This window comes from Nelumbo nucifera, chromosome 5 (assembly GCF_055504915.1).
Source record: "Nelumbo nucifera cultivar China Antique chromosome 5, China Antique-T2T, whole genome shotgun sequence".
NCBI lineage: Eukaryota > Viridiplantae > Streptophyta > Magnoliopsida > Proteales > Nelumbonaceae > Nelumbo > Nelumbo nucifera.
In genome coordinates, this window is record NC_142653.1 from 77,096,924 (window position 1) to 77,122,191 (window position 25,268).

Genomic DNA, 25,268 nt, shown 5'->3' on the forward strand with positions numbered 1-25,268 from the left:
GAAGGGACTTGATTAACACTGCCTTCTCGGGCTTGGCTTCATTTAGGGGCATAGCAATGAGGTCCTCTACTTTTTGGCCTCAAATGGTCTTTTGCTCATCTTTAGGGTTAATCCCTTCTACTAGTAAGGTCTCTTTCATTTTTCCTTTAAGAACTTCCATGTAACACTAGCAAGTGAGGTGTTGATCGCCCTTCACTGCTCTAATGCTATGGTCGGTTGGAAATTTAGTAACGAGGTTGTATAAAGATACCATTGCCTTCAATGAGTGCAAAGTAGGTCAACTAGCGAGAGCATTATTAAGGCAATCCAACCTTAATGACTAAGAACTTGGTCATCTAAGTGACTTGAGGGTTTAGGTACCACAATGACTGGAAGGGTTATCTTACCTTTTGGTTTGATGGTTGCCTCGGAGAAACGATTAATGGTATACCAATGGGCTGGAGTTGATTTGGGGCTAGCTGCATTCTCTTAAAGGCATCATACAAGACGATGCTAACTAATGAATTGTTATCTACAAGTATCCTCTTTACCTCATAATTGGCGATCATCAAAGAGACCACCAATGCATTGCCATGGAGTGTGGTGACCCCTATAGGTCTTCATTGAAAAAAGTGATAACTTCCTTTAACTTAGCTTTTATCTATGGCCTATGTCTTATTTGTAGATGTTGAGCATAGGATTTTCTAGAAGAAGAGTTCTCTTTGCTTGCTTCTAAGCCATCTACTACGACATTAATGACCCTAGCTTGGTTGGGGTTGGTCGGTTTCGAGGCCGACCCAACTTCTTGATCTTTCAGTCGAAGTCCTTTAGGTACCCCTTCCTACTAATGAGAGTTTCTATCTCATATTTGAGTTCATGACACTCATCCATGTCATGTCCAACAATGCAGTGGTATTTATAATACTTGTCCTAATTTCCTTTCTTTGCATTTTTCTTCATCTTGGCAGGCCATTGCACATAATATTGCTTCATGCTTTGTATCAAGATATGGCTTTGGGAGGTGTTAAGAGGTGTATAGTTCTTGTATGAAGGTGGTGCATACTTGGATGACCTGTCCTTCTACTCTGTGAGCTGCCAGGCCTCAACTTGTCTTTGTCCTTCCTCTTCCTATTAGTTTGGTCATCTTTCATCAAGCATTTACTAGCTTTGGCCTCTTCAGGATTTATGTATTTAGCTAATGATAGGAACCAACCATGTTCTAAGGTGGTTTCTTGGTGAGAGAAAAGCAGACGATTGATGAACTCAAGCCATTTGTGGCCACTATGATAGTAATGACTTGGTTGAGGATTTTAATCTCTAGGGCCTCGGTGTTGAAGTGCTGGATGTAATCCTAGAGTGGTTCATTTGGATTTTACCAGATTGCAGCTAAGGTTGTTAAGGTCTCCTAATAATGCATGTTGCTAACAATGTGAAAGGAAGAGGTCGACAAATTGATCCCAAGAATGAATGGACCTAGGGAGCGCTAGAGAACCATCATTGAGTTGAAGGCATAGTCTAGAAGACCCAATACATCATTGAGTTGTTACCCTTGGTTGTTTTTTATTTCCATAGATGGTTCCAATTGGTGTTACCAAGGATGGATTCAAGGGTAATTTGGAAAATTTCAAGGTGAATTGGCTGAGGGTCCCACCTGCAAGTACAAAAAGACATTAGAGGGCAGAGGATGTGGTCCTAGGTAAGGGTGTCAATGGAACGGTTTTGGATTGGATCCCGAACAGTCCAAAATCAATTTGGATGGACCAACAAGACATATTAGATTGGACCAATCCGGTCCAAAATATTTATTAAGCCAATATCTGGCCCTTGTAACGTCTCCAAGAGGACTTCTCCTCAACCTAGAATACCATAATGAAATAATAAAGATATAAAAAATAGATAGAATGCAAAGAAAAAGTTGTAGAATAAAATTGGTCACGTCTCTAATATTATATACTTATCATATTGAACAAAAATAAATAGGGTAAATAGTAAAATAAAGACCAATACTCGACGTATCGAGTATATCAATATTTAGAACCTTGGTTACAACTAGCAACTTGATGCACCGTCCTCCTTTCGACCGACAGTAAGACAATCGAACCGGAGATCGAACCGGTCATGGGTCCGGTTATCGAGTCGAACGGTCCAATCGTTCGAACTGAACGGTCGGCCCGTTCTGACAGAAAAATTAAAAATCTAAAAAATAAGTCTGAACTTACTCTGTTCAGACTTCAGATACCACACCAGAGGCCAGCAAGGATGGCGTCCACTACTGCCATCAACTCCCCATTTTCCACCAACACCGCCAATTGTGTTCGAAAAATCACCCATTTCCAACGCGCTACCGTTAATAGCTTCGTTGGCCTCCGGAAAACCACGAGAATCACCATTCCCTCTCCCTAACAAAATCTCTCATCCAAACCAAATCCCCGCAGATTCCATATCTTAGCTAGCAAATCCAGCCCCAAACACTCCGGTCGCAACCTCAGAGTATCCATTATCGGCGGAGGTCCAGCAGGCAGCTTGGCTTTAATGGCTGTTGTAGAGGTGTCCGACGCTCAATACATGCTAGCCAGAGCAAGAGATGGTTGTCGGTGCAAGAAAGCCCCAATATTAAAAAAAAAGGGGGGGAAGGGAAATGACTAATGCGCAGAGATTTGGGAGCAAGAGGTGGTTGTCAGTGCAAGAAAGCTTCAATACAAGCTGGCCGATGCAATCCTTCCACTATGTTCGCCGGTTGCCGCTGTAAATCTTGGTCGCCGGCGGTTGATTGTTCGGAAACGCAAGTGTGCTACTTTTTACCAGAAGTTGGCCGCTGCAAATCTTGGTTGTTGCCTTCAACCGCTACAAATCTTCGGTTGAAAACGTAGGTTTCGTTGTTCTCTTCTTTGGTCAAAGGAGATGTTATGCCAAATGTTAGTTGCCGGCGGTTGCTATGCCAAATCATGTGGATTTTTACCCAGAACCAGTGACTCCACCGTAGCCGCCAGCGGTTGGCCGCTGTAAAATCGCCGGCCGCCGCTGCAAGTCCTTGGTAAATAGAGGTTGTTGCTGGTTACAAAATGCAAACCGCCGTAGGTGAAATTCACCGCCGTCGCCGGTCGCTGTGAATCGCCGTCAGTCGTGGCTGTCGCAAGTCGTGAGTCGGGGCATGAGGACTAAGAGGAGGGAAGGGTGAGAACGAAAATGAACGAAACTTTCGTTCTAACCCTAAAGGCCTAATTTGTAAGAGTGTTTTTTTTTCTTTTTCTGTTTTATTATTTTTTTAAATCAGTGAAAATGAGATTCGTAACCCACGAACCGCTTCCCGGGTCGAAAGGTTTAGCGGTTTGACCGCCCGGGTCAGCGGTTTTCTGACATTTTCAACGGTTTTTTAAGATTTAGCGGTTTACAGTATAATCGGACCCGGAGGGCTGAACGGTTACCGGTTTTTTGGTCCGACCGTCCGGTCCGGTTTTGAAAACTATGATGTTAAAATCATAAAATAAAAGAGAACTAGACTCATGAATGGCAAGATGCCTTCCATCCACGTAAGAAGCTGGATCACTAGAGGAGGAGATTAGTGAGGTCTGATCAACCTGCTTATTTGATACCAAATTAGAGAAAGAGAAAAATGAGAAATTGCATTTCATTATTCTAAGCAGGGTATATAAAAACTAATTTAAATGGAGATAAAATCTCACACAACTTATTACAATAATCCTTGACACATCCAACCACTTTTGTAAAAAAACTCACACATAACCTTATTACAATAATCCTTGACACATACATCCAACCACTTTTGTAAAATCCCACACACCTTATTACAATAATCCATGACATAATAAGTATCAAGTCATAAATACTTTCTTCCTTTGTATTAACATTAACAAGATTCCCAATAAAGCAACGGACCATGCAAATGCCATAAACGCTGTAAAATTTCCTTTGGTTTTTGCCTTGGATCTCGCAATGAGTTTGAGGGCAGCAGATGTGTTTGGAAGAGCTGGAATTGCTCCTTTCCGGGTTGTACTAATCGCACCACGGGCATTTGCAAAAAGAAGAGCTTCCTTCAACTTCTCTTCATCCTATTTTTTAAGTTTTTACATGATGAGAATTACTGAATTAGTAGATAAACAACATGTAATAAGTAATATAAGAAAGATTATTATTATTAGTAGTAGAAAATGATCATGTAATAAAGATGAAAACAAGAAAAATTAATGAAGATCCATAGAAACCTCAAATATTGCAGTGTCTCTGGCAACTAAGAAGAGAAATGCACCCACAAAAGCATCACCAGCTCCAGTTGTATCAATTGTGTTAACTGAGAACCCATTAATTTGTCCTTTGAAATTCTGTACATTTTATAGTGAGACTAATTAGAAATGCATAAACAAATTTAAGAGTTTGTAAGTTATCAAAAGCATCTGCCCAATTACCAACCAAACAGGTTTATATAATTTATTAAAGCTTAGTTTGTAATAATATATAATGGGCACAACAAATTTTCAGGATGAAACATTTGTTAACCTTACCAATTTATTAAAGTTCAGTTTGTGGTAAAAACTGTGTTAATCTACCAATTATATCAAGGAAAATTATTTTCTGTCCGTAAAAGGGGCAGAAAATAATAAAAAATGTTTCAGCCAAAAGGCTTTATATCAAGGTTTTTTAAAGCTGAACTGGACAATGAACCGGTTAGGGGTCCAGTTCCCGGGTTGAATGGTCTGATCATTTGGATCGAATGGATGGTCCGTTCTGACAAAAAATAAAAATAATAAAAAAATGGCCAAACCGTTGGATGGTTCGAACGGTTCGACCGCCCAAATCAGTGGTTTATTGACTAAATCAACAGTTTTGGGGGGAAATAACGGTTCTGGGATAAAATGGAATCAATCACCTGACCGATTCCCGGTTTTTCCGATCCGGTTTTGAAAACCATGTTTATATCTCCAGTTTACAAGCAAAAAAGCACAGCATAAGGGAAAAAAATTAAAAATAAAAACCTTGGTGAAGTATCTACAACCCTTTTCTCCATCTGTCACAACAAGTAACTTGAGTCTTTCATACCAAAGTGACAAAACAACATCTTCATCCATGGGATCTCCCTGAGTTAAGAATGCCACCTCATCATCGCTAACCTGCAAATTTAACCCAAAAAATGAATTAAAACCTTAGTAGTTCTGATGTAAAACTGGAAGCTTTTCCCGGTTGAAGCTAGCATTGGAGTTACCAATTCTCTATGCAGAAGTCTTAAATTGAGACTATAAGAGCCAAATAGACAGATAAGGCTAGTTAGGTTTGTTTGCAGTGTTTCATTGGCACCAGTGTAAATGCATGAGTACAAATTAATATGTTGAATGCATAATTTGGTTTGTTTTTTTGCTTTAGATTTGACTGTCTTAGTTGTTTGTAGAAGTAAAACAAGAAATAAAATGATCTCTAATTATATGAAAGAATCAGTGGAGGTAAAAGGAGAATCATTTATTTGAGAGTGGCATAGGAAGCAAGAGATGTGGTCCCCACTTTATATGACAAAGAAGTGAGGTGCAAGATAGGTGGTGCAAATTTTGCATCAGTCTTTTGGATGCAAAATTTGCACTTCCAATAAATACAAATGAGACAAAAGGTATTGATTTTGTAAGGTAGGAGCACAAGTCATAGTTACAAACAAGCAGATATGCAAAACGGGACCGGGTGTGGTTCAAATTTGCACTGCAAACAATCAAAGTGTTAGGCTGTGTTTGGTTGTAATGCAAATAAATTTGCATTGATGCAAAACCATGGCAGTGCAAATGATTTGAGTGTAAATTCTGACTTATTTTTGTTTTAAATTTTAGCTTATTTTGTTTGATTGCAGTACAAATAAAGTAAAATAAGACATAAAGCAGAATAAAGTAAAATCCAAAACAAAATTAAACAATAATTTGCATTTTTTACATTTACACTTCTATACATTTATATTAATGTAAATAAATTTGCACTATATCCAAACACAGCCTTAGAAACGATTCTCTAGATCTTTCGGGACATATTCAGTGTTTTCAACTAAATCATTGACCTGGACGGTTGGACCAGTGGCTAGCATAATTCCAGTTTAGTTCGACTTCCAATCCGTTATGTTATAAAACCAGTTGACTCAAGTGAATGAATGACCCATCAACTTAGGTGATTTAAATGTTGACTATCTGACCCATTCAGCTGACCCAACAGGAGGAGGTCATATTTCAATGTGAGAAAACGAGGGGACATTTCAGTATTTATGTGAAATGTTAAAAGAGGCTTAATTCTTTTACCCCTTTGTTTTAATATTTTTATATTGATGATATAAAAGGTTGATCTATTGATCATAACTATTGACTAGTTTGAATCATGAACCCAGAGTGGTAAATTGTTCAAGCTCCAGATTGAATTTTAAAACACTTGGACAAATTTGGCCAACTTTTTTATCAGGTCACAGAGTGTGCCTCACATCAACTTTATAGCTACATCTCATCCTGTATTGAGAACATCTTCCCATGAATAATAAATACAAGTACCGGAAATGTTTCCAACCAGGACACGCTGTGAGAGGCACTTTGTGTGGAGCAAATCCGGACTCGCCATGAGGCATTGAGGCCAGGCCTAGCCACTAAAGTTAAAGTTACCATAGCCAACCTGGTACACAAAATTCGTTAACCAATCAACCCCTAACAAATTAATAATAGATGGGATTAGATGGGCTGGAGGAAAAATCATGCATAACGAGCTAGCCAACCTATCACTAGTGAACATTCTAGTGCTCTGTAGTTGTAAAGTGGGATGGGCTGCTCGCGGACTGGCATGGTGTACTATAGCAAGCGAGCCATGCCAAGCCCAGCTCGAATCCCTGAGCCATGCATTCTAACCGGCCCGACCCATGGACTGGTACGGCACGACACAAAATATTTGGGCCATGCCACTACAGCCCATGGCTTGCATTCTAACCCAGCTCGATCCACTATAGTGAAGACAGCTTAAACGGACATGTTCACTTATAATAGGTTTTGCAGCCCACTATACATGATTTTGTCTCAAACCCATTCGGAGTACTATTCATGATTTTATCCCATACAACAACAACAACTAGGTTAAGGTTAATTAAGAAGAAAAGAGCAGTAGTAAGTAGTAACCTTGATAAAATCAGCTTCATTCCAAATGCTCATAATCCCTTGTCTAGCAGCCTCAGCTGAAGGCCAGAGCGGCAACCGCAAATTGGGGTCGTAGGAAAGCAAAGCGCCAGCCCTTTTAGCGGCGTCCGTGGCCGCAAAGTGAGCAGAGCGGCATGGCTCTGAGATCAAGCTTATAGAGCCATAGTGAAATATCTTGGCCTGCTTGATGAGACCCAAATTAAGCTCTGATACCTTCAGCAGCATATCAGCACTTGGGTTCCTATAGAACATGAATTCCCTCTCTCCATTCTTCTTCAACGTCACAAATGCAAGCGCTGTCCTTGCATCGGCATCCAAGCACACCCCCTCTGCGTTCACTCCATTCTTCTTCAACATATCAACCAGCATATGCCCAAATTCATCGTCTCCAAACTATAAAACCATACATTAATCATATATATAATAAGTTAGCATCCATCCTTTAAGATTCATGTTTTAAGCATTAATCCGGATCCCACCCTTAATTAATTAGGCTGTGTTTGGAAACGATGCAAATGGAGTGTAAATCCCAGTTCAGGGTAAATTTGCATTTTGGTTCACTTTTGCCTGTATTAGGCAACGTTACATTTATGCATTGACAAATGATAGATCAATGCATATTTACATTGATACAAGATGTAAAAGTACATCATTAAAAAAGAAGTAAATTTACATTCAAGTGGGCTCTTAATAAAAAAAAAAAAGCATATGCTTTATTGAAATTCATATTTGCATTCATTACAGCTAAAAGTCTGTTAGTAAGAAGATAAATTTGTCAGTGCAAAACTAACCCGATTTTATAATTTATATGAACTGTTTTACACTATATATTTACAATCACACTTATTTGCATCATTTCCAAACACAGCCTTAGAACTGTCAATGAATCGGGTCTAATTCATAACAGGGTGGACCAGCCAGTCCCAATTGATTATTAATTGGTTTGGTTCTACAGAATACATAGACCCAGAACCGAATCGATTATTAATCGGGATAATATGGTCTGACCCAATTAGTTTTAACCAAAATCATCTTTGGCTGTATTTCTAACCAAAATTACCCATATAGATAGGTTTTCTTACCTTTCCCTTCCTTATATACCATCTATAAAATTTACCCTTTTAGCTATAACACATAACAAAAATTACAAGAAACCAAGAGAGCTTTATATATTATTAAGTATGTAATGATCAGTTCACTTATCAAAAAGGAAAAAGTATATAATCAGTTTGGAACAAAAAGAACCGGTTCTATCAAGTAGACACGACCGATTGACACAGCTCTGCTCTTAATTTATGTTTTAATTAGGTTTCCCGTTTTTAAGAGGAGCTAGAGCTAGCACACAGTCATCAGAACTTCAGAAGCTACCATTTTGATGTCTTCCAGTTTTCATCTTGATGATAATGAAGAATATAGTCCAGAGGAGGAGAATTAGAGGAAAAGATCTACCTTCCCAATGAAAGCTGAATTACCACCAAGCTTGGCAATGGCACAGGCCACGTTAGCAGGAGCTCCACCAGGAGCTTTGAGGAAGCCAGACGATTCAGCCAGAGAAACTCCGGCGGTGTCTGGAACAAAATCGATCAGCATCTCTCCAAACGAAACTATCAATGGGTTTTTCTTATTATTAGCTGAGATAGACATCTCTCTCTTCTGCATGCTTCTATCTTGATTTTACAAAACAAACAAGGGGAGAGACCCAAAGAGAAAGAGAGAAGCCCGAGAAAAAGAAACGACCATAGTGTTCTAAATAAAGCGAAGATTATTTAGTAAATTATAAAGCTAGGAGCATCCATGCACAGCTAAAGGAATGAACAGTACAAAAAAATCAAGAACTTGCTGATGCAAAAGTAAGACTAAGGTAAAGAATAGAATATAGTGTACGTTAAAGCTAGAAATAAAAGAAAAGAAAATTGTGTAGGTGTAGGGATAGATGGATGTTATATTGCTACTATCACACTGACATGTTATATTGCTACTATCACACTGACATGTAAGGGTGTCAATGGACCGGTTTTGGATTGGATCCAGTCCCGTCCCGTCCAGTCCAAAATCAATTTGGATGGATTGGACGGACCATCAAGACATATTGGATTGGACCAATCTGATCCAAAATATTTATTAGATTAGAATGGACCTGTTCCATTCGTAACAAATTTATATTAGATTGGGTTGAATTAAGCAAATATCTTGTCCATTTATATAAGATGAAAATATATGTGTCAATGCATGGGTTTGGATTGAAACCAATCTAAATCAAAATGAATTTGAACAAATTGGACGGTATAGACATTGAATTGGACTGGTCCAAACTGGTCAAAAACATTCACTAGATTAGATTGGACCTGGTCTATTTATAATGGACCCACATTGGACTGGATCGGATTGGACCAAATCCAGTCCAATTGACACCCCTAAATTGACATGCATGCATGCATCATTTTCATCCTTTTTTGTGTCATTGGGCGAATTGGTTGCAATGCAAATAAATGCAATATTATAGTAGTGCAAATTTTGATTTATTTTTGTTTCAATTTTACCTCATTTTGTTTGATTAAAATAAGACCTCTGAAACAGAATAAAGTAAAAATCAAAACAAAATTAAATCAAAATTTGCATTATTTTCATTAGCACTCCCATGCATTTTTACTAGTGCAGATAAAATTGAACTGGAACCAAATGCTATATTCATTTGAAGGATTCCTCATCTACCATCTACCAAAACACCCCAATTGCTGTGTTGTATAGAAACACAAGCACCCCATATAAGGGTGTAAGCAGGTCTCATCGTAATAGGGCTGTCAATGGAGTCCCAAAGTTCAAGACCCAATCCGATTATATGAACGGAATAGTTTTCAAACAATTTTAGAAGTTGTATTCATTTAATAACTAGATGGGATGTGAATGCATGTGCATATGCATATCTTACCTCATTTGATCTAGTTTTTTAGTTTTTATTCTTCACTAGCAAATATGTATGTACTTTGCACGTGACAATTTTAGATGATAATGATGATATAAATAATAGTGTCCAAAATTTTCTACAATTTATTTTAAAATGTAATTTAAGCATTACTTTTCATCTCATTCAATTCCTTCTCAAGACTTATATATAAGAAAATAAGTATAATAAATAATAATTGTTTTCTATTGACGTTGAAACTGAAATACAAATTTTGAAACTAACCCAAAAAATGAAATTGTTTTCCTATTTGGTGAGGGATCAATAGTTCAACCTTTTAGGTTAAATGTGTCAACCCTTGATATCATAATTGAATAATAAAAATTAGTAAAAGATAAAAAATAGAACAAAATTATGAAATATGTAAAAATATTGTAGAAAACATTAAGGTGAATCTCTAAAGAAAAATGAGTGTGATAAAGATCATTTTTATTAACGATGGAAATAAATTAAAAAATCTAAAACCTATTCAAAAGCTAAATTATTTTCCTATTTGGTGGTAGGTGAGCAATTCAAACTTTCATGTTAAACATGTCAACCTTAATGTCATAATTAAATAATAATAATTAAAAAGGTAAAACACAAAAAATTCAAAAAAGCATACATTTCATAGAAGACATTTGGGTGCATCTTTGATATTTTATATTAATCGTATTAAAAGAAAAATAAGTATGACAAAGAGAAATTATCTTTATTGATGATGGAAATAAAATACACTATTTAAAACTGAAATAAAAAATTGAATTATTTTCCTATTTTGTAGTGAATCAATAATTCAACCTTTTGAACCAAATGTGTTAACCCTTGATGTCATGATTAAATAATAAAAATTAAGAATGACAAAAACATGAAAATTTATGAAAAAACAAACCACTCTACCCATGATGATTTCCAATGCCTTCTTTTCTCTTTAAGCCTAATGAGGGATATGTTGTGCAACTGTTTTGGTATAGTTGGAAGATTATATGGCAATGATAGTGGACTGGTTATTAATAGGGTTAATTGTTTCAAAGTTCCACCAAGGGATGAGTTTGATTTTATTGAATTTGGCACCATAATTGGAGAAGACGACCTATTTCTTAATGTTTCTTTTTTTTTTTTTTTTTGCGGACCTTAAACTAGGTGTCACCATAGGCATAATTTGTGCCCATCTCTTTATTGTGGGAAAGAAATAGAACTATTGGGTTCTAGATGCATTTGATGGTACAAATACTACTAGATCACATGGATGATAGATGTTGCAACAATAATTGATAATTTAAAATTACAAGAAACCATCCGGTCTGTTTAATGTCGGATGGTTTCTAAGTCTATAAAACAACATGTGGTCTCCACTATATTGGATGGGTGTACACTTGTGAGAATCATATACAACATTGTGGCCTATTGGGTTTTAGATGAATTTAAGGGTGTATATATTATTTTATCACCTGGGTAATTGATGAATCAAAATTGTATTCAATCATTCGGCCTAGGTAATGTCGAATGGTTTCTAAGTCTATAAAAAATCATCTAGTCTGCCCAATATCAAATGATCCACACACACACACACACACACACACACGCGCGCGCGCACCAAATGATTTCTAAGTTGCAACCATCAACTATTTGGCATTATATAGACTGGATGGTTCCTTGCACATTACCAACTATAGTGGTTAAGATATCTTGTTTATATTGCACATACAACCAAATATTAAATAAATCCCTATTGATATTTAACATATATAAAGCAAGTTGGTTCTTAATCTGAATTATGACATCTCAATCACGAGCCTTTTGTTAATATAAAGTTCGAATCATGATATCTCAATCTCGTTAGTTTTTCATAAACCTAGTTCTCAATCTTAATCTGAACTTGGCCTTAGAAGTCAATGCATAAAAAAGAAAGAAAAAAAACACTTGAACAATAGCTCAGCTTTTGTAAGAGAGAGAGAGAGAGATGATTACATGTACAAAAATAAGAGAAGATGGTGACTCTCAAACGGTGAAGACAATGAGAAAAGGCAGAGGGGGGAATAATATTGAAAAAAGAAAAAGAAAATTGGGTTTCATTGGGCCACTCTTTTTAGTTAAGATCATTTTGGTCAAAAAAAAACTCTTGCTCACTATTTTTGTAATAATTTTCAAAATGTCACACACACACACACACACACACACACACACGCACGCATGTGCACGCGCACCAAATGATTTCTAAGTTGCAACCATCAACTATTTGGCATTATATAGACCGGATGGTTCCTTGCACATTACCAACTATAGTGGTTAAGATATCTTGTTTATATTGCACATACAACCAAATGTTAAATAAAGCCCTATTGATATTTAACATATATAAAGCAAGTTGGTTCTTAGTCTGAATTATGACATCTCAATCACGAGCCTTTTGTTAATATAAAGTTCGAATCATGATATCTCAATCTCGTTAGTTTTTCATAAACCTAGTTCTCAATCTTAATCTGAACTTGGCCTTAGAAGTCAACGCATAAAAAAGAATGAAAAAAAAAGCACTTGAACAATAGCTCAGCTTTTGTAAGAGAGAGAGAGAGAGAGATGATTACATGTACAAAAATAAGAGAAGATTGTGACTCTCAAACGATGAAGACAATGAGAAAAGGAAGAGGGGGGAATAATATTGAAAAAAGAAAAAGAAAATTGGGTTTCATTAGACCACTCTTTTTAGTTAAGATCATTTTGGTCAGAATAAAAAAAAAAAAAAAAAAAAAAAAAAAAAAAAAAAAAAACTCTCTCGCTCACTATTTTTGTAATAATTTTGAAAACGTAACTGATTTTGTTAATTTGGCTTTTTTTTTAATTCTCTTGCAAAAATCCCTTACTTTTAACCAAAATGTTTATTTTCCAAACTTTCTCTTCATATGAACCACTAGCCCAAAGCTTCCAAATTTTCTCTATTCTTTTGTTGTTTATACAATTAGTATTGTTTTTTCTGTAGAAACTAGCTTCAATGGTAATTGTGTGGGTATTTGTTGTTTATTCTTTATACCAAATATGGTGATACAGATATTTTGATGTTATTTCCATATTTGATCTATCCCTTCATTCATAGAGAAAGCTTTTCCCTCTTGTCGTACAGCAGGTCTCTCATACCTTTTGAAAGAACTCCCTCCCACTTCTCCACCTTCCTCTTCTTGCTTCTTGTTATGACTCCTCTCTCTCCCAGTCTCATCTCCCCACAATGTCTTGATGGAGGACAAGGAGATTCTTTGTGATCTATCAAAGATCAAGCTACCTAAGAATACAACAAATACAATAGAAGTCACATCTAAATATGCCCTACCCATGGACTCGTGGCAATGAAATATGTTTTGAAGAATCCTCAAACATGAACCAATGAAAGTGGTTGAACTGAAAGGAATGGTGACTAAGCTGTAGAATGTCCCTACAATAGCTTAACTTCTTTGATTTTGCCAAAGACTCTTTCCTGGTAAAGTTTGAAAGCATATTCAATTGTGATCAAATATACAAATGTGGACCCAAGTTATTCAAAGATGATTTGACCATTATTAAGAAGGCAGAACTGACCTCCTCCACTTACTTCTAGCCTGTCTCAATGTAAATAGAGCATGCAAAGTGTGTTAAAGATCGAGAAACCATACGAGCTTGTCCAAGTGAAGTATCAAAATGGGGTCAAGTTTCTTGACTTTTGGATACTATTTCCTTTCCACAAGAAATCCCATATGTTACTTATTAACAAAGAAACAATTAAAGTCCAATAGGGCTGGGCATCCCATACTATTTCCTTTCCACAAGAAATCCCATACTATTTCCTTTTGCACTCGGGCTGGGCATGAGATCTATGGTTGTTCAGGTGTTGGACCAAGCATGAATTGCACACAACCATTGAAAAATAAACAAAATGACCAGATGAAAGGAAAAATTTTTGAACTAGGTGAAGAGAAGTTTTTGATTTAGAAATCTCCAAATATGAAGTCTATGACTATGCAACTTGGATTTGAGGTATCTCTAAGGCATACATATATACCAAAGAATATAGCACACTATCAAATTTCTATATTGTGAACATCTATTGTCAATTTCCTAAAACTAGAGATTAGAAAAGAAAGCACCCTTTGATCAAAACCACACATCATATGAATGTAGGCAATCACATGAAAGTCAAAACAATCCCACCTAGTTGCATGGCCTTTTTTCTATCTTCCACATTGTTTCCCTTCTCAAGAAAGGCATTCAGAAGCCCCACTGAGACTATTTTCATGGTGTTCATTTGTATATCATCATGCAGTCCCTACTACCTACCACATGTTTTCTTTGTTTTTTTTACATTTTTCCCTTTTACAATCTAAAGAGATTGCTTGCCTCTCCAACTTCAATTCTTTATCCTCACCTGAAAGGCTGCAATAATACTTTGGGATGAAGAATAAATCCATTCCATATTTAATCTTAATACTAAGAGATACTTTTGGCCTTCCCAATTGACTTGTGAGTATGAGTTGATGAGAAAAGCCTAGGGCAGACAAGCATGAGAATGTGAGTATGAGTTGAGGGCTGCTAGTTCATGTTAAAAATGTCAATGGTTGGATCTATAAATCCAATTCACCCCTCACAAGACCAAGATACCAAGGATCCACATTGGGTGATGCCCCCTTTTTTGCTTTGTGGACAGAACAATTATCAAGTTAAGAGTACTCTTTCCTGGCTATATCATATGCCACTATATTATAGCTATAGCCGCAACACCTTTTTGTGGTTGCCGCAAAAGATGAGATCTACAGTGGCAGTAATATTTACGCCACTGTGAAATCCACCACTATAGCCCAATATTTTTGTAGTGCCCTCATTTGGATAACATTTGGATTATGGAAACTAAGGCCAATCCTAACTACTCAACACTAGCTTCTGGGTCTCCATGCATGATGCTTGATCAAGATTACAATGGCATGAACCTGATCACTTCCAATGACTTCACTAAAATCGACCCTCCCATGGTTGATAATCCCTCACATTTTGACCTAGTGAATCAGATTGATACTCATTCACAACAATTGTTGGGTGGTTGGCCTACCACCAAAATCTCTCGATAGTATGCTTGTCATATGAGTTAAGTTTATCTAATATGCACTGGATTTGAATCATGAAACCAATGGCAAACCAGCAAACTTTAAATCTTCATGAAACCTCCAAACATGGAAAAAGGAAAGCTCAAAATGATCATGTCGGGAATGGCAGTTTACCAATGGAAACTAATGGGAAAGCTGAAGGTCACTTTACCATTCATATCAAACTGAAGAGATGGGGTTGCTTATAGAAGATGCCATGAAAACTAATGATCTAATGAACGCTAAAGGGGCTATGGTGGCAAGCCCAAATATGCCACCAAAGCAAGCATGATCCTTTTCTCATGGAACATCAAGTGGGGAGTAACTCGGTGGTTCAACACCTAACTCATCTCTTCAAAACCATCTGCATGTTTCTTATTATTGAAACTCGTTGTGTGAAGCAAATATCAGAGAAGATCATACAAAGATTCTCATACTATTATTTCTTTGTTGTAGAAGCCATGGAACAATCTAGTGGCTTATGGTTTGCTTGGCTTAAGAATGTCAATTTGAATATTTTGAACAATTCAACAAATGTTATTGACGCCATTGTTTCTAATATGCCCTGCATTTTAGATGTGATTTTGTTTGAGTTAAAAGCCATCCTCACAAAAGCATCGTTTGAAAGATTGGGAGGAGATTCGATGGGTAAGCTCTCTCATTTTTAACCTATAGTTCTCAATGGGTTGTTGGGAAAATAATTACTAAAAGTTGGAGAAGATCTAAGGTGTATTTCTAAATAAACTGTTTTTAGAACGTTATATTTTTTCCCACTCAGATTTACTACATTTGCTATTAGGTTAGGCTTAATTTGGAAGGAGTACAAATACAAATTTGTAGAGTACAAAACCTTGCATTTTGTATGTATTTGCACTGTACATATTTGTATTTGTACTCATTCCAGACTGAGCATTACTTTCAAATTCGTTCCGAAGATATAAATAGAACCTAGGGTAAGAAACTATAACCATCAAAGTGGAAGAACCTCTAAAGAAACCTTATGTGAGATAGTAGCAAATTAGACTGAGAGAAACAAGAGTGCTTGTGTAGTGAGAAATGAGAAAAACTTATGTATGAAATCCGACTTAGTTTGCATCCTTTTAGAGATTATAGAGTCACCTTAAGGAGTGTGTTTGTTTGAAGAAACTCTTTATACAAGCATGATTTCAAACTTTTTGACTATTCATTATTAGTTAATAGTTAATGATTATTAATGTTTAAATAGTGTCTCTTGATCACACCCAATCAAGTTGTGATCATTGGATTAACTTAAAACGTCAAAGGTTATGGGTTGGCCTCTTGAAAGCTCGAGCATGCCCTTATGTGCGGTTTAGATCAAATGCAATTTTTCGAGTCACTATTTACAAATTGGCAAATTGTGGTCTACAATTTCAGGACGTATTGATTTTCATGTGATTTGTGATTTGTAGTGATTTTTGCATGATTTGCATAATGTGTCCTCGCAAATCGTGATTTCTACGCATTTCATCACATCTTGTGTCATCGTACATCTACATGAATTCTGTGTTATAAAATATATATAATCCCCTTGTGTGGAACCACACAGGTATGCGCAAAGTGCACCTCATTATGTTACACACACGCATGCGCATGCGTCACACAGTATCAAGTCTTTGCACTCTTTCCTCTATACTTCTAAGGAGTGTAATTAAACAAACTCCTACTTAAAAGCTCAAGTCAAGTTCAATAATTTTCCAGTGTTGGATAAGTCTTAAAATAAGAGAAAATAAGTCAAAACAAAGAATTTTGGTGGAAACTTTAAGGCCATTTTTCAAAGAGCATGTATAGTGTTAATCAATCAAACACCCATTGGATTTAATCTATAATGAAATTAAAATCCAACATGGGCTACTTAAACTTTATAAGTAACAATGAAAAATAGGAAGGAAAGGGGATAAAAAATAGATTCATTTGTCTAATAATATGACCAATGAATGCAGACTAATTGATTTGGGTTTTATAGGGCCCACCCTTCACATGGTCCAATCGGCGATAAGATGGGCTAGTATTAGAATGCCTTGACGGAGCTCTAGGTTTAGCCTCATGGCTATAGAAGTTCCTACAGTCACATGTTAAGCATCTAGTGGCAGGAAGGAGAAGTCATAGACCAATTATTTTATACACTCATCTTAAAAGATGCTATCATCGTAAGTATATCCTATTTGAGTCTATATGGACTAAGCTAAATAATTATAAGAATGTTGTGGGCCAGATTTGGAGGGAAATCAATTGAACTTTTAGAGAGAAATAGACCAATTTGTATGTAGAAATTGTCATCTTGGGGATCAAAACAACTTAGACGCATAATTTTAGTAAACAAATCAAGGAGATTGAAGAGAAGCTTAATAACTCCCAACTAAATGTTGTACAAGAAACAACTCTCAAAAGTGAGTTAAACCATCTAATTGAAGTGTAAGAGATTTTTTGGAAATAAAGAACCCAATTGGACTTTGAATTAATGTGCACTACATTATATCCATGGTCCATAAGTTTTTTATAAGACTCTTTACTTCATCACAGCCTACTTTTGATAATTTTGATGATTCTATCATTCCTACTTCTATCACTAATGAAAAGATGAAAGGGAGGTATGACAATTTTTTGTTGAACATAGATCTTTCAAAAGCTTATGATAAAGGTGAGTGAGAATTCTTGCTTAATTTAGAACCTTTCGCAAGTTTTCTCTATCATTTAAGAATGCATCACAATTACTACTTATTATATTCATCTTAATGGAACTATGGGAAAAGGTTATCCCCTCTCTCCATATCTCTTTATCCCATATATGGACATGATTTCATGCCTTTTCATGCACAATCTGAAAAATGGCTCTCTTTATGGCTTTAAGCTTGCAAGAATTTGCCTAAAATTAAACCACTTGTTCTTCGTTGATGACATCGTATATTTGGATGGTTCTCAGAGTAAAACATTTGCCAGGTGAAAAATATTCTTAGCAAGTTTAAAAGATTCTTGGGGCAACAAATAAATCTCTCAAAATCCTCCATCTACTTCAATGGCAATGCCCATCATTAAAGAATGGCTGAATTAGCAGAGGTAATGGGAGCGAGCATCATGAACGATAAGAAGTATCTTGGTATACTATTACTTCTTAACTATAAGAACAGTGAAACATGGAAATTTGTTATAGGTAAATACCAAAACAAGCTTAGGATCTGAAAATTCAATTGCCTCTCACACGTAAGGAGAGAAGTGCTAATAAAATCACCATCTCTTCTCTTCCCTCCTATTGTATGGCAACTTAGTCATTTCACCAATCTACTTCTATGAAGCTTAACCCTATTTCTCAAGATTTCTAGTAGGGCTTTTGTTGCCTAGTTAGCATATAACCTAAAAGGGGGTGAATTGGGTTCTCTCATTTTTCTAAGAAAACTGATCTCCTTTTTGAACCTTATTCTTATGGAGAAACATTAATGAAGAGAACTAATTGATTGAAGTGAAAGTGTGTGAAACAAAAATAGAGAACAAGGAAATATATAGTACACACAAGGTTCATATAAAGGTTTGACCAAACCCATCCTACGTCCTCTCCCCAAGTACCCTACCTAATCCTTTCCACTAAAATAGACTGAGTTTTTAGGTGCCAACCAAACCATACATTGCACCTCTACCCACTCCTTAAAGACTCAATCCCAATGAATAGTCTTATAGGTCCAATCCAAATCTTTTACATCTTCAAGATATTACATTGAAATATCAACACAATGAAGTGCCTCTCGATAGGCTAATAGAACAATTACAAGCAAAACTACCCAACATAGAAGATAACACAATAAACACTCTAAGATCAAATGGGGTTTTCCTCATCCTTTAAGAACAAGGGTTTTCACTCACTTAGCTCAAAAGTGACTCAATAATTCTACTCTTTCGAAGACTCGCGAATCCCTCTTGTTTTAATTCTTAATAAACCCTTTGAATCTCGCATGGTTGCATTCACATTCTTTCTTCTTCTCACAAACTTTTATAGACAAAACAATATAGCCATTATTTAACCATTATTTGAACATTGAAGGCTAATCAATCTTCTATTGGAACACTTTAGAGATGATTTCTAACATGCTTGAAACACTTACCAAAGAGAAAAGAATCGTTAAAACTCAAATGGTCAAATAGAAATCATGTGAGAAAATTTTCTTCGTATATTAGTTGATTGCTATTTTTTGGTAGTCAATTACTTAGCTTACTCAATAATTGTCACCATAGTTAGTCTATTCACCATTTGTTGTAGTCAACTATTAAACAATAACTTCATAAATATGGGCCTCAGTTGTCATGGTTAGTCGATTCATCATTTGATGTGGTCAGCTACTCATTGTTCAAAACCTTAGAAACTTATATATTTCTTTTCCAATGATCCAAAAACTATTTCTTTAAGCTTCCAAACTTAGATAAATTACTTTTTAAGTTCAGGAACACCTAAGATCTAGACCTAATATTAAATGTTGGTCTCTAAGTTTTGGTTAACCTAGTTTGGTCTCATTTAAACCCATATAGTGTAACTTGCAATTGGTTACATCAAGTCCTAGAAAGATAAGAAACAATTTAAAAACCTTGGAGTTTGATGTCCTTTCTTTCTTTCTCTCCTTGGTAGCATTCTTTATTTTTAGAGAGTCTCCAATTCATCATTTGAATTAGCTTCTCTTCTTGTCTCATATCAATAAATACTTCTTTTAACTTTTTCATGCTTTTCAAATCATTAATATTCTCAATTAGTTTGTTATCACCAAAACAAATAGGGACAATAGATTCTCTTTAGGAAAATAACATATTTATTTTTAGGGACTAGGGATGGTCAATGTTCATGGACAATAAAGATTTTGGGGATTTAGGGCATTCATGAAATTGCCATTCAAAATATAGTCCTTCTAATGAAGCTATATTGGTGATTTCTAAACCAACATGACAATCTTTGGACAAGGCTCTTGACACTGAAATATATAAGTCATGGCTCCTCCTTTTAGAACATCAAAAAGAACTCAAATTCACCAACTTAGACCTTTTGAAGGGAGTCTAAGTGCTTATCTCAAAAGGCTTGTTAACCAATATTTATGGTGAACCTTAATTATTTCAAATTCTACCTAAAACAAGCTTAAATCATTGCAATCAAAAAGTGAAGAGTCTCATTGAATTTGAACATGGAAGTTGGACTCAAGATCTCATCAAATCTTATTGAACTTTTGATAGCTAATCAAATTTTGAAAGTCAACCTTCTATCCTTCCCCTATGAATCTCAAGATCAAAGAGAAGGTGGCTTCATCTAACAATCAACTTGTAACGAATCCCATGGAAGAAATTTTGGAAATCTAGAGCTCACCCCAAAGATTCACTTAGAGTTGTAAAGTGGATCATGTTGCTTGAGGGATGGCATAGCTTGACATGATATGGGTCGTTCTAGGCCCAATCCGTCACTGTAGCAACCGGACCATGCCAGGCTTGGATTTGGAGGCTTGTGGGACAGCATGGTACGGCACCAAACAAGTGGGTTGTGTTAGCATGGGCCCGTGGCTCGGCATGGCATGGCCCACCTACTAGAATATAGTCATTGGGGGGTCCCCAATGGCTTTTTTTTTTTTGCTTTTGGGAGGGTTTTTTTACATAAATATCCCCCAACAACTATAAACATCTAGTTAGGGGGTATTTATGTATTTTGGATTTGGGGGAGGAAAAATGACAATAATGTCCCCAATAGTTATATAACAACTAGTTTTGGGGGCATTTTAGTAAAGTGATAGTTAACTTTTAGAAAGACCAAAATGTCCCTCCTAACAACTATAAAATCGCTAGTTTTTAAGGGTATTTTAATTAATTAAATTAATTTCAACTCCTACAAATATCCTTACCCTCCATCATTCTCATCACACCAACTCTCAAACTCTCATATACTCTCTTAATCTCTTGCTCCCTAGTCCCTGATTCTCAACTTTATTCAAGATTCAACAAAAGGAAGGCTTGCTCAAGTATCTCAAGTTAGCAATTTAGGAGGCTTAAAAGCTTCATCAATTGAAATCAGGTTGGGATTCCAGATAGGTGGAATGAGTAAGTTACAATTTTGTAATTAATTTTCATTTTTAGGATTTTAATACTTTAAGTTTTTAAAAATGGTCGATTCCTATCAAAATCAATTCCCTAACATGTTTAGCAGTGAGGATGTATAGTCACAGTACAACAATACCGATATCGTTGCTAGTCGTTCTATACTTGATGTTATAAGAGCCACCCCCAGTATTGCTACTAGGGGAATGAAAAGTCGAAGTTGCCTAGTTGGGTCTAGGAAATATTTACTATAGAAAATGTTGACGAGAAGGGAAAAAGAGTTCTCTACAATAAATTAATCACAAATTAGGTGTACTTTTTTTGTAATTTTCAATATTACTAAGAAAAAATGAGACAAGAAAAGCTAAATATATTGTACATGTTGAACAACTGTTTTTATTAGCTAAAGACCCTAGGCTAGAAAAATTTTTACAACAATTAGTAAATCCCTAATTTAAAAAAAAAAAAAGTTTCTAGAAATACAATTAGAGCAAATGTTTTAAAATTTTTTATTCCTATAACCAAAATTTAATTTCTACTGTGTCAACTCTTAATTCTAAAATGGCACTTACATTCGATATTTGGACTTTCAAATAAAATATAAGTTATATTTGTGTTACAAGACATTTTATTGATGAACATTGTATTCTACAAAAAATAATTTTAAGTTTTATGAGACTTGAATGGCCACATACTAGCCCAATAATTGCTACAAGTATATTAAATACTTTACATACTTATGGAATTGAAAATAAAGTTTTTTTTCATTACTTTTGATAATGCTAATAATAATGATTCAGTAATAAATATTGTAAAATCTCAATTAAAATCATGTTTAAATGGTAAATTATTTCATATTAGATGTGCATGTCACATCTTAAATTTATGTGTTCAATATGCTTTAAATATTATTTCTCACCATATTTAGAAAATTAAAAATTGTATTATGTAGAAGTTATGGTACAATAAAACAAGAATTTAAATATCTATGTCAAAAATATGGTTTAAAATATGGAAATTTTGTATTAAATGTTCAACATAAGTGGAATTCCACATATTCTACATTAGAGTTGTATTTCATACAAAGATATTCTTACTAATTTTTATAATGAGAAAATGCCCCTTGATTTTATAATTAATTAATGATAATTGGGAAATTACAATTTGTATAAAACATTTTTTACAAACTTTTTATGATACAAGTAATGAATTTTCAGGTGGTTGTTACTTAACTTCTTGTATTTTAGTTAATCATTGATTTATGATTAGTGAATACTTTTCAAAATATAAAAGTAATTTAAATTTTCAAAACATTATTGAAATAATAAAAATTAAATTTAAAAAATATGGATAAATTTCTTAAACTACCCTTACTATCCAACTTACCCTTATTATAACTTCCAACACCGGCACCAGCATCGGCATGGCTCCGACGAAATATCTCCTTGTCCCCTCTCACACCGACTCTGACACACCGGCACTGGCATCTCCGGCACCGGCACCGGCACCGGCACTGTACTTTTGCCTCCTCTTTGAATTATTAAAAATTATAATGAAGCACGAGCAATGAAGAAACCAGAAAAAGATCAACAAAAGAAAAAATAAGAAACAGGTAAATATTAACGAAAGGAAAAACCCAAAAAGAAAGAGAAAAAGAATTGGACGATACGCGTAAAGTACAGAAATACGAACCAAAAAAGCAAAATTACCTACGACCCAGCAAACAGTTCCAACTATCATGCGATCAAACCGTCGGAAACAAGGAAATCCAATTTCAACATTAATAACAAGTAAAGATTTTTTGTAAACAAACCATTTAAATGGCAGGTTTTCAAACTGTAATCCAGATTTGTCGCAGAAGCTCCACATGTAACCAAAACCTTTGTACATAAGCAGAAACCAACGTAAAAAATAGGAGCTTGCCTGGTAGAAACTCATCAATGAAGGACCACGAAACAGAAAACTTAACAACTAATTTTTATTATTCCATCATAAATTTACTGAAAACTGTAAGGCCCTAGTTGTAAAATTCTACAGTAACATCAAGAAGTACATGAAAGAAAAGATTGGAGAAAATGAAGCAATGGAATTTCATTCTTCAGCCATTCTTCAATTTAAAGGCGACAAGATACTTTGCATTCATCAATTTAAGGACTTAACAATTACATACAAATTACTAATTTGCAATTCCTAAAAACTCGAAAGCACAGAGATGGAAAGAAAAGAGCTGGTTTCAGCAGATAAAAGACAATCCCAGTATCCAATTCGAAGCACGAGCAATGAAGAAACCAGAAAAATATCAATAAAACAAAAAATAAGAAACGGACAAACATTAATGAAAGGAAAAAACCCAAAAAGAAAGAAAAAAAAAAGAATTGAACGATTCGCATAAAGTAAGGAAATACGAACCAAAAAAGCAAAATTACTCGCGACCCAGCAAACAGTTCCAGTAATTAAGCGACCAAATCGTCAGAAACAATCGCAAGAGAACTGCTTTGGGGCGACTTTCGACCAAGAAAGGAAAGGCATCCAGAAAAAAGATTTTAAACAATCACCTTAGGTTAGTTGTGCTGAGGACACAGTAGAAGTACTGGGGCTGAAGGCTGAAGCTCAACATCGGCCTGCACCTTCACTGGCAACGTGTGTCCCACGTTCGCTGCTTGCTGTACATCGCAGTTGCGCATTCTATTGGCACTACTAATTTGGGTCCGTAATTTATTTTTATTTTTCTTTCTTAACATTGATTGAAACGCGGAGAGGGAATTCTCTCTCGCGTCAAATTGGAATCTAAACATATTTTAGTGCAAAGTTTTACCCCAAATTAAATTTAGGGTTTTGATGTCCCTTTTCTTTGTTTTACTTTGAAATTTTGAAAAAGAATAAAGGGTAAAATAGTCTTTTTATCTTTTGTTAATGGATGCTATCACTAAGAGAAGTATTAATCAATTGTCAGAAACAATATGAGTAGTGTTAGTCAATTTTCAAACAGTAAGGGTACACTTAGTCAATTAACTAAACCATAAAGGTAGTTCAAGAAATTTACCCAAAAAATATTAGGAAATGTTTCTCTTCTCTATTGTTAAGTTATAATATTAGATCCTAGGATTAACAAAGATTAATTGTTTAGATGTTTTGGTTGAATCTTATTGTGAAAATATGATAACTGAATTGGAACAAAAAAGATGAAATTAATAATTTATTATTTGAAGTGTATAATTTATATTAATATCAATTATTATGACATAGGAGAACTTGTACAAATATAGCCTCCACTGTTGAAACATTTAGTTCTAGTAGTGGAGGAGAAAAATTTTAGTTTATAATAAAAAAAGACAAAAACTAACTGCCACTTCATCACCAAGTTCATTCGCCGAACTTAATTTTTATTTACAAGCTAATTTTACTAACCCCTCTAGTGTCTATAATTCCACCGAAGTCTTGTTTTAGTGAAGGTACTAAGGTATTAGATGACAAGAGAAGCTGCATGAACAATAAAAGCCTAGAGATGTGTATATGCTTGAATGATTGGTTGAATATTGAGGATAGACCACAAGATTGAGGGGGACATGAAATTTCACCTAATGTTTCACCAAAAGCAGATGATATAGATCAAGGTCAAGGAGATGGAGGTGGAACTTGAAGAAAATAATGAAGTCAATATTTTTTTTTGTATACTCAATAATTGTATAGCATTTTTAAAATTATTGTAAATTGTGTTTTTCAATTTTATTTAAAATTTTCTATTATCGTTATTTTTACAATACCATTATAAATTTTTATTTTCAATTTTATTATATTATTTTTATATTTTATTCCATTGTATTTTTCAATTTATTTTTTTTTTACTTTGTATCCATTAAATTTAAATGACATAAAATTTATAAAGTTTGTATATTTTGTATTTTGTTAAGTATTTTTTGTTCATTTTTATTTTTTCCAAAGTTTGTATCATCTTTAGACTTTACTTAGCAATAAATGAAAAAACAAAACAAAAAGAAAGACTTGGCCCTGGCCCACGGC

The 25,268-nt window shown here is 35.0% G+C and overlaps 1 protein-coding gene across 6 annotated transcripts; it reads right to left on the minus strand.

The window, feature by feature from the left end:
* Positions 1-1,907: 1,907 nt before the first annotated feature.
* Positions 1,908-23,971, minus strand: LOC104593917 (pfkB-like carbohydrate kinase family protein). Of its 6 annotated transcripts, none has more exons than XM_088888624.1 (7): positions 23,804-23,971; positions 23,062-23,128; positions 22,635-22,778; positions 7,116-7,526; positions 4,971-5,105; positions 4,203-4,319; positions 1,908-4,049 (listed from the first exon to the last, which is right to left on the minus strand). In XM_088888624.1, the coding sequence occupies exons 3-7, from the start codon at positions 22,671-22,673 to the stop codon at positions 3,813-3,815; spliced, it is 939 nt and encodes a 312-aa protein (XP_088744750.1). In that variant the 5' UTR covers positions 22,674-22,778; positions 23,062-23,128; positions 23,804-23,971; the 3' UTR covers positions 1,908-3,812. The 6 variants fall into 6 exon arrangements, with proteins under 6 accessions (XP_088744750.1, XP_088744749.1, XP_010252313.1 ...); XM_088888623.1 differs by lacking the exons at positions 23,062-23,128; positions 23,804-23,971 and adding exons at positions 8,583-8,701; positions 13,207-13,348; XM_010254011.3 differs by lacking the exon at positions 23,062-23,128.
* Between the last annotated feature and the right edge of the window lie 1,297 nt (positions 23,972-25,268).

Bases quoted from the DNA above. Each gene is read 5' to 3' on its own strand.
- LOC104593917 (XM_010254010.3), bottom strand. From the start codon at position 8,792: ATGCAGAAGAGAGAGATGTCTATCTCAGCTAATAATAAGAAAAACCCA. The intron at 4,320-4,970 runs GTTTTTATTTTT...TAAAATGTACAG, and splicing joins GTTGTAGATACTTCACCAAG to AATTTCAAAGGACAAATTAA. The intron at 4,050-4,202 runs GTTTCTATGGAT...CTTAAAAAATAG, and splicing joins GAGACACTGCAATATTTGAG to GATGAAGAGAAGTTGAAGGA.